Source organism: Ursus americanus, chromosome 10 (assembly GCF_024610735.1).
Source record: "Ursus americanus isolate L20-20 chromosome 10, mUrsAme1.1.p, whole genome shotgun sequence".
Classification (NCBI taxonomy): Eukaryota; Metazoa; Chordata; class Mammalia; order Carnivora; family Ursidae; genus Ursus; species Ursus americanus.
Window position 1 is genome coordinate 78,896,750 of NC_142136.1, and position 10,556 is coordinate 78,907,305.

Below are 10,556 nucleotides of genomic sequence, written 5' to 3' on the forward strand. Positions count from 1 at the left end.
CTAACATAGCTCTTCATTTAGTCATGGGATTATTTAGAGGCTCATCGAAGGGGACATAATGGGTTAGAGGAGCGTTTTTCCAGCAATAATCCTCAAGGCTGATTTGGTCCTTGAAGTTAGAAATTTCTTACAAAGCCAAAGATTAATAATCACATAGTCCTATTATTTCAGAAGTTCATTTGAATTAATTGACAGGTGGCTTTATTGCAGAATAAGAAATTTAAAAACCTCAGTCACACATATGTCCTGGCATGTTTGCATATCAAGGATACTGGTCTGGATGTCAGAGTTCAGGCTCTGGGTCTAGCTGCACTTGGTATGGGGATGAGAAATTGGGCACATCCCTCTGTTTCTCTGTATTTCAGATTCCTTTATTATTCAAAAAAGAAGTGATAATTCCTACTTTCCCATTTCATTAGGTTAATAGGACAGTCAAGCTAATATGGGCTTGGGTCTCAGCATTTACCTTAGAAAAGCCTTCTTTAATTATTTCTTCTACTCCAACTGTTCTATTCCAAACTTCTGAGATTTCTACTTTCTATAGATTATATTTCCAGTTTCTATCCTTGGAACCTCTCTCATCATTTTTTTTAACCCCTTTTTCCTCTTAGTCCTGGGAGAATTTCTTAGTTTTTGTTTTGTTTTGTTTTTTGGTGTTTTTTTTTTCTCCCTGCTTTGTTTTCCAGGTTTCATCTACCTGTTCATTGCCTTCATTGGGATTTGTGATTCAGTGATCACACTTTTAATCTCCAATAAATCTTTCCAATGTCCTCTAGAAGCTTGTTAAAAACAGAGTATTTTGTAAAAATTTTCTCCTGTTCATGTTTTATAAATTCATTTCCAAATTCATCTCCGTTTCTTTTGACTAGTAGTTTTTCTGTAGGTGAAATTTCTCTATTGGATTATCTGGCTTATTCTTACAGACTTCAATCCTTCACCAGCAAGAGTTTGTTATCTTGTAGCTCTGGAGACAACCTTCTTTCAGAGACTGCTATAGGTTCCCGTTAAAATCCTTTAAACAAGGCTGAAGCAGGAAGTGAAAAGTTAGGCTTTCCTATAACATATATCACAAGTTCGGTCACCTGGGAGGGAGATATAAACAGTTTCAGCTGAAAACTTTGCCTCTTGCCAGTATTTCTTTTGTAAGTTTGGAGGAGTAGCTGAGGAGGAGCTGAGAAGTAGCCAAGAATTAGCCTGATGTGGGAGCATGGCACCCTCTGCCCCACAAGTTGGTGCCCAGGATAAATTGCTCCACATCCACTCCTCTCTTGGTGGAGCCAGCAGAGCCAGATACAGCTCTTCAAGTTGTCAGCACAGCAGATGCTCACAGCATCACATAAAGCCTTCTGCACCCCCAGACCCCATGCCTGTGACTTGAGAAGGGTTGGCAGGATTCTAGTAGGCATTTCCCTCCTTGCCTTCTGGCTGCATTGCTGTTTCAAATGTGTGGGTCACTTCTGTCTTCATGCCAGTTATATCTTTATCATATCGTGTGGCTGAATTTCTCTGTATTTTTTAGACAGCTTTATTGCGATATAGTTCACATACCATACAATTCACCCATTTGAAGTATACAATTTGGATTTTTAGTCTATTCACATGTATCACAAATTTCCCTATTCTGGATTTTCATGTGAATGGAATCATATAGGACCTGGTCTTTATGACTGGCTTTTTTTACTTAGAATAATGTTTTCAAGACTCATCTATATTGTCACGTGTATCATTCCTTTTGATGACTGAATAATGTCCCATTGTACAGATATACCACAATTTTTTTATCCATTCCTTTGCTGGTGGCTTGTTTCCAACTTTTGGCTATTATGAATAATGCTGCTATAAAAATTCATATACAAGTTTTGGTGGAGAGATACGGTTTCATCCATATACCTTGGAGTAGAACAGGTGAGTCAGATGTTAACTCTATGTCGAATCATTTGAAGAACTGCTAAACTGTGTTCTAAAGCAGCTGCACCACTTTATATTCCCACCACCAGTGTAATTTCTCCAACATCCACATCCTAACCCACACTTGTTATCCATTCAAAGTGGGTGTAAAGTGGTATCTCACTGTGATTTTGATTTGCATATCCCTTTTTATGTATTTATCAGCCATTTATATATCATCTTTGGAGAAATGTCTATTCAAATCTTTTGCTCATTTTTTTAGGTTTTTATTTAAATTCCAGTTAGTTAACATACAGTATAATATTAATTTCAGGTGTACATTTTAGTGATATAATACTTCTGTACAACACCCAGTGCTCATTACAAGTGCACCTTAATCCCTATCACCTATTTCACACATCCTCCCACCTACCTCCCCTCTGGTAGCCATCAGTTTGTGTTCTAATGGGATATTTGTCTTTTTTTTTTAAGTGTTCTTTATATCCTGGATACACATCCATTATCAGATAAATGATTTACAAATGTTTTCTTTCTCCAATAGGAGAAAAGAATACTGTGGTTTTTCTTTTCATTTTCTTGATGATGTCCTTGAAGTACAGAAGTTTTTTTTTAAGGTTGATGAAGTCCAGTTTATCTACCTTTTTCTTTTGTTCCCTGTGCTTTTGATATCATGTCTAAGAATCCTTTGCCAAATCCAAGGTCATAAAGATTTGCCCCTATGTTTTTTCTGGAGAGTTTTATACTTTTAGCTCTTACATTTAGATTTTTTATTTATTTTGAATTCGTTTGCACATGGGTATCCAGTTGTCCCAGCACCATTTGTTGAAAAGACTATTCTTTCCCCTTTGAATGGTCTTGGTACACTTGGAAGTTCATCATAGATGCATAGATTTATTCCTATACTGTCAATTGTATTCCACTGATCTGTGTCTACCCTTGTGCCAGTACCACACCGTCCTGTTTACCATTGCTTTGTAGTAAGTTTTAAAATTGGGAAGTGGAGTCTTTCTCCTCCTTTTCCATTTTAAGGAATGGCTTTAAGTCTCGGCTATTCTGAGTCTCTTGCAATTCCACACAAATTTTAGAATCAGGTATTGATTTGTACAAAGAAATCAGCTATGATTCTCATGAGGATTGTGTTGAATCTGTAGATAAGTTTGGAGAGTATTGCTATCCTAACAATGTTAAATTTCGGATGAAACACCTGAATGTGAGACATCAAAATCCTAGAGGAGAACATAGGCAGTAACCTCTCTGACATTGGTCCCAGTGACTTCTTTCAAGACATGTCTCTAAAGGCAAGGAAAACAAAAGCAAAAATGAACTTTTGGGACTTCATCAAGATAAAAAGCTTCTGCACAGCAAAGGAAACAGTCAATAAAACTAAGAGGCAATCCATGGAATGGGAGAAGATATTGCAAATGACATTACAGATAAAGGGCTGGTGTCTAAGATCTATAAAGAACTTCTCAAACTCAACTCTCAAAAAACAAATAATCCAGTCAAAAAATGGTCAGAAGATATGAACAGACACTTCTCTAAAGAAGACATACAAATGGCGAACAGACCCATGAAAAAATACTCCACCTCACTAGCCATCAGGGAAATACAAATCAAAACCACACTGAGGGGCGCCTGGGTGGCACAGCGGTTAAGTGTCTGCCTTTGGCTCAGGGCTTGATCCCGGCGTTATGGGATCAAGCCCCACATCAGGCTCCTCTGCTATGAGCCTGCTTCTTCCTCTCCCACTCCCCCTGCTTGTGTTCCCTCTCTCGCTGGCTGTCTCTATCTCCGTTGAATAAATAAATAAAATCTTTTAAAAAAAAAAACCACACTGAGATACCACCTCACACCAGTTAGAATGGCAAAAATTAACAAGGTAAGAAACAACAAATGTTGTTGGAGAGGATGTGGAGAAAGGGGAACCCTCTCACACTGTTGGTGGGAATGCAAGTTGGTACAGCCACTCTGGAAAACAGTATGGATTCCTCAAGAGGTTAAAAATTGAGCTACCCTATGATCCAGCAATTGCACTACTGGGTGTTTACCCCAAAGATACAGATGTAGTGAAAAGAAGGGCCATATGCACCCCAGTGTTCATAGCAGCAATGTCCACAATAGCCAAAGTGTGGAAGGAGCCGAGATGCCCTTCAACAGATGACTGGATTAAGAAGATGTGGTTCATATATACAGTGGAATATTACTCAGCCATCAGAAAGGATGAATACCTACCATTTACATCAACATGGATGGAACTGGAGGGTATTATGCTAAGTGAAGTAAGTCAAGCAGAGAGAGACAACTATCATATAGTTTCACTCATATATGAAACATAAGCAATAGCATGGAGGACCATGGGAGAAGGGAGGGAAATCTGAAGGGAGAGAAATCAGAGAGGGAGATGAATGTATACCCTATTGTTGGGTGGTATGTTCTATAGATGTCTAGTAGGTCTAGTTGGCTCGCAGTGTTGTTCAAGTCTTCTACTTGCTTGATCTTCTGTACCGTTGTTTTATCCGTTACTGAAAGTTGGATGTGGAGACCTGTAACTATTATTGTTGAGTTATCTCTTTCTCCCTTCATTTCTGTCAGTTTTTGCTTTGTGTATTTTGGTGCTCTGTTATTAGGTCTGTATATGTTTTAGTTGTTATATTTCCTGATGGATTGACCCTTTTATTGTTAAACTCAGCTCTTGAACTCTACTGATTGGCAGTTGATTGCTCTACTATTTACAGCAATGCCTTGGGGCATAAGTTGCTCTACAAACTAACTCAATTCCAAGAAATAATTTCAGAGATCTATGTTTGGTGTTTGTTCTGATCTCAGAAGGACTCCCCCCAAATGTCTTATTCCTGGTTCTTTCTTGCAAACTAATGGGCTTACAGTATGGGCTATATCTTCATTAGATCCATGAATCTGTTCCCCAATGCCTTTCATCAGAAGCTCCACTGCTCTTGGGAGCACCTTTAAGTTTAAACTTCTCCATGCTCTAATACAAATGAGGTGAGTTCTTTTGGGAAGAGATTAGCAGCTATCTGTTTTTACAGCCTTCCCACAGTTGAAATTCTACACCCCCCTCACCACCCGCAAAATATTTGAGCAAGAGCGCTGGAGCTGGAGATGGGGATAATGGCAGGCTTCTCTCTGAGTAACAATCACTGAAGGAGGGTACATTGGCCAATGGTCCCCTGGGCTTGCCTGGCATGGAATCACAGCTTCCAAGCAGGGGGAAGAGCTATCAGAGCCCCAGTATTCTCAGTGTGCTGAAGAAGAGAGTCCCCACTACTTAACCACTCTTGCCCAGGACTTAGCCTCAACAACAGGTAGTTGGGCACAGGGTGAAAAACACTGCTGCTCTAGGGAAGTAAGTTCTCTAGCTGGAAGATAGTGAGAGAGGTAGCCCTATATTCTTGGCTTTAGCCACCTGGAGTAGAATCTCCAACTCATTGAGCTAGGAAGAAGGGGAGAAAGAGTGGTTTTTGTTCAAATACCACAGACTCTCACCCTTCTTAGTAAACCTTTATTGATTTTCTTTAACACATGTTTCTTTATTTGTGGTTTGCCCCTAGGACCATATCCAGAGGCTTTAAGTGGTTATTTTTAAGTGATTTTCACCAGTTTCACTGGGGAGTGGGTCAGGAGAACTTGTCATTGTCCTGCCTGCATGAAGTCAATCTCAATTTCCCCTATTTTCATGACCTATTAGTCATTTCAGTTAGAGTCTTAAAGGAGATAAGTTAGATACTGAGTTCATATATACTTCCTTGATATCAAGATCCATTGCTTAAACTTCCTCATTATATGCCCAACAACATCCATTATGCTCTGTACCAAGTAGGCTCACAGTGTCTCTTGCCAGTAATACTGCTAATATTCCAACAAGAACTGTCTAAAGAATCCTCAAAATCGGGAGGAAAGGAATTAACAATTACAGAGGGTTCAAAGTATCGCTGGTGAGCACTGGAACCAATTCCACCACTTCCTAGATATGTGGCCTTGGATCATTCTGAGCTTGTTAGTTTCAACTGAAAAATGAGGCCAATAATAGTACCTATCAGTTAAAGTTGTTGTGGAAGTTAAATAATGTATGCAAAGTACTTAACATTTAGTATATACTTAATAAATAGCAGCTAAGATTTCAGACATTTCTAGACACTGTTGTATGTGTACATATCACATCATTTAATCTTTACAATAATCCTGCAAAAATAGTTGTTATTATCATTATTTGATGGGTGAAGAGAGAAAGACTTAAGAAGTTTAAATAATTTGCCCAAAATCATAAGCAGTAAGAAAAAAACAGAATTTGAACCCAGATCTCTCTGGCTTTAAAGCTTCTTTCTGTTAAACCTGTTGTAAAAACTGAAGTACAGGGTTAGTCAGGAGAGAAGGGACAGCCAGTGTCTAAGCTTAGAGGAATTTCAGTCCCATTCTGTGTCCGTTTCTACATCTCCAGTCCCATTGCAGCTCTTATTTTTCACATCATTGAGCCAGCCTCAAACAGTGATCCTCTGTGCTGACCTTTCTGATAAAGACACGGTATTACTGTTAATTCAGAGAAAGAGAGAGAGAGGTAATTACTTATAATTATAAATCTATCATGCGGTGTTAAGAGAACCAAAATCTCCTCTCTCCCTTAATAATATCAGAAATAGATGAGTTTGATGGACTTCCCATGTTAGGGAGGCAGCTAAGTCTCACTGCATCAACTTTTATCCCCCAAGATTTCCTTAACCTTGAGTTATAAATTCATTTTAGCTGCTGGGGCACCTGGGTGGCTCAGCTGGTTGAGCATTCAACTCTTGGTTTCAGCTTAGGTCATGTTCTCAGGATTATGAGATCGAGCCTTGCATCGGCTCCATGCTCAGTGGGGAGTCTGCTTGGGATTCTTTCCCTCTCCCTCTGCCCCTCCCCAACACATGCATGCTCTCCCTCTCTCTCTCTGAAATAAATAAATAAATCTTTTTAAAAAATCTTTAATTTTAGCTGCCATCATCACTGTGGTCTTAAGAAATGTGGATCCCTTTTTCATACTCAAATAAAGACACTCAGCAGTACAGCTGAGACCAGGATAGCTGGTTCAAATAAGAGTTTACTGAAGTCTCAGGAAGACTTAAAAGAGAAATGGACTCAGAAAAAGCATGGCGCTTGGCTCTCTGGCTGACAGTAGCTCATACAAGCTAGATTTACCCATGGCTGCTGCCATCTGGAGGTACCACATTTATACTATCCACTCAGGATGACACATCATCTGCTCAAAGGCCTGACCCCAAAGAACAGAATGCTCTCTTCCTGCTAGTTGGCCTCCTACTCAGTTCCAGGCCCCCACTCATTCCTCCACAGGCATGCACCAAGCTTCCAGCCTGCAACAGGGATCCAGCACCCATGGTCTATGGGGGCAGACAATAAGCCATTGACAGATAAGTCCTGTGAAGGATAAATGAAGTTTCACTGAGGAGGTAATGTTTGCTAAGATCTGAATGTTGAAAAGGAGCCAGTACCCTGAAAAGCAAAAGAAGAGCATTCCAGGTAAAAGCAACAGTAAGTGCAAAGACCCTGGGACTAGAGGGAGAAACAGCAAGGTGGCCACAGTGGCTGGAATGCAGGGAGCAAGGGATAGAGGAGATGATAAGAGTTGTGGAAATTGGTCAAGTCAGAACACACAGGGTCTTGCAGGTCTGGCTAATTGTGAACAGATGCTTCTGGAGGGTTTGAAGCAGGAGCATGACATGGTATGCTTTATATTGTAGAGCTCTCACAGGCTGCTCTGTGGAAAGTTAAAAAACTAAAGCTGTCTTCTAAGCACAGTGTGATAGTGGTAGCTGTAAAGACATGGACAACTTTGACACTTATTCTGGAGACAGAATACAGACTTGCTGATGAGTTGGGAGAGATGTCTCTCGATCTGTGTCTCATGCTGGCAATGACCATCTCTTTCCTGAGCACTTCTTCCCACCCACAAGAGCTTATCCCAGAGTCCTCAACCAGACACCTGCACAAGAACACGGCGGCAGGGGGTGGGGGGACCCTCCTTGCAGAACTGCCCATGATCAGGAACAGGGGTGGGGGTGGGGGAAGAGTTATTCTTCCCAAGTACAGAAAAGGTTGGAGGCATGGGTAGGAGGTGTGCATTCCAGGTATGGAGTAGTTAGGAAAGCACACAGTTTCCCCAGACAAGTACAGTAAATTGAGGGAGGGTCTTCAAGATGCAGATTGGCTGAGTCACCCTCCAGTGCCCATCAACTGAACACCCAAAAACACCAATATTACCTTATGCTTGTATAGAGCTTTGTACTTTACACAAATGCTGGCATGCCATTATCCCCAGCCCCTGAGCCTATTAATACCATCAGGTGTTAATATACTCATCTGATAGACAAGATAACAGAAGGCTACGAAGAGAGGAGATAGATATCTATGAAGATGCAGGGTCCCTTACGGTACAGAGCTAGGAGCACACACAGCTTAAGGAAGGAAATGAGCCACAGGAAATGGACCCCAATGCAGGTAAGGGAAGAAAATGTCCACTTTTCCAGCATCCACCCTGTACCAGCTGGTGTGTGGCAAGTACCTCTCATTTTATCCTCATTATCGTTAATACATCAGCCACTTTACAACCAGCTCCCCAGGGCTTAGTAGTTGGAAGGAGGGACCATGCTGGGGGTGGGGGGCTGGGAGGGTAGGAGTTTGGGAGGGAGGCTCAGCAGCCCTGATCAGCCCGTGTCAATCCATATTATGACCCCCTCAGACATCTCACCTCCAAGACCAAATCTCCCATTGTTTTCACCTCCCAGATTTTGTATTTCATGTAAGTACTTCTCGATTTATCCTTCTCGTTTGGAACAGTGGAGGTACTTCATGTTTTAGGCACATTCCAAGAACCCACAGAACTCTCACAAGTGTCTGGAGGGTCAAAGGAAATAGCAACTTTCTTCCCTAATAATTCCTTTCCCCCCCCCCCCCGCAAAAAAAAAAAACAAAAAGAAAAAAAAGAAAAAAAAAACTGTATTCTCTGGTTCTCTGTTTTGTACTCTGGGGCTCCCATTTTCATTTGTGCCTGTCACTGGGCTGTTCCAGACACTATAAAAATCGTTTGGCGTGGACCATGACTAATTTTACGGTGTCTTAATCACCGCGAACACCTGGACGTCGTACCCTAGGCAGGGTACCCCCCTGAAGGCCGGCTGTCAGGAGTGTCCCAGGTGCAGTTCCCCGCACACCATGCGTGTGGCAGGGCCAGGGGCTAGAAGCGTGTCCCGGCCAAGCGCGCTCCCCCGAGCCAGTGTTCACTGCTGCAGGCCACAGTCACTGCCCCCGGAGGAGCGTGGCCTCCCGCCTGCGGTTCTCGCCTGAGATAGACACACAGGCGCTGCCCGCAGTGTGAGCTGGATCCTTGCAGAAGAAAAGCGACCGCCCACCGGCTCTACTCCACCGTGGCCTCGGGGTGTCCCCTTTTGAAAATGACCCTATCCTAACACACACGTGCGAATGCTGGCTGCGGGGCGCGGCCCTGCGGGGACAGAGGGTAGCCCAGTGCCCCCACGCGCCGCGCCCGCGCCCGCCGCCGCTCCAGGTCTGCGTGCGCGCGTGCGTGAGCGCGTGCCGACCGGGCCCGCGACCCGCAGCCGGGTCGCCGCCGCCGCTCTGCGCCCGCCAGGCTGGCCGGGAGCGGGCGGCGCGCCGAGGCGCCGCGCCCTGCCCGGTGGGCGCCTGGCCTCACCCTGAGCCGCGCGCGCCCCGCGCCTACAGAGGGACCCTGTCGCCGTGGCCGCAGAGCCGGAGCAGGCGGCGGCCGGCCGGGAACCTCCTTGGCGGAGCCCCATGATGTCAGCTGGCCCGGAGCGGCGGCCGTGCGGCCACGGGGATGGGGCCGAGGACGCCGCGCGATCGCCTGCACGCCCCTCGCCCTCCGACGGCGCTGCCGGCCCCGGCGCGGGCCCCGGCTCGCTCGCTCTGTCGCCCGGCAGCCCCGCAGCCGCAGCGGCCCCCGCGCACTGGCCCGCGCCACCGCCCGCGGCCCAGCCGCCCCCAAGCCTGTGGCTGGAGCTCGGGCCCGCCTGCATGAGGGCGCAGCAATGCCCAAGCGAGTCAAGCGGGCAGACGAGCGGCGACCTCGGCACTAGCAGCAGCAGCAGCGGAGGCAGTAGCGCCGGGCTATCGCCGGGCTCCGACTCGGACAGCAGCGGCGTGGTGTGCGGCGGCCGCGGCGGCAGCGGGGGCATGCGCGGAGCCCTGTCCCGCTCCTGGAGCCTGGAGAGCCTGCGCTCGGCCACCGCCGGTAAGGGCGCCGCCCGCGCCCCTGCCGCTCCCCGCGTTTGTCCTCTCTCGAGCTGGTGCTTCTCTCCTTCCCTCTCGAGACTGTCTTGCCTCCTTTCCTCTCCTCCCTCACTTTTTCTGTTTTTCGTTTCCATCTTCTGGTTTCTTGCTTCCCATTGCTTTACCCTCCTGATTCCTTTTCTTTTCCCTGGTTTTCTTCTGATTTGCCACCACCACCACCTCCCACCATCCCTGTCCCTTTTTTCACCCACTTTTACCAGTGGGCCACCTGTTACAGCTGGGACCTTGTTGCCCCCACCCCCAGCAAGGCGCGTCGTCAACGGGGAAACTGAGTGCTTCAGGTGAGAATAGAATTTGGTCCTTGATGCTGT

General features: G+C 45.1%; 1 protein-coding gene across 1 annotated transcript in view; it reads left to right on the forward strand.

Annotated features, from left to right (window-relative positions):
* The window catches only part of LOC123791756 (uncharacterized), a 149,956-nt gene extending 140,223 nt beyond the window's left edge, over positions 1-9,733 (forward strand). The window contains exons 9-10 of the mRNA XM_087864921.1: positions 3,060-3,118; positions 9,308-9,733. Of these exons, the coding sequence (XP_087721047.1) occupies positions 3,060-3,118; positions 9,308-9,733 (485 nt within the window). The remainder of the gene's footprint in view (positions 1-3,059; positions 3,119-9,307) is intronic.
* Positions 9,734-10,556: the final 823 nt, after the last annotated feature.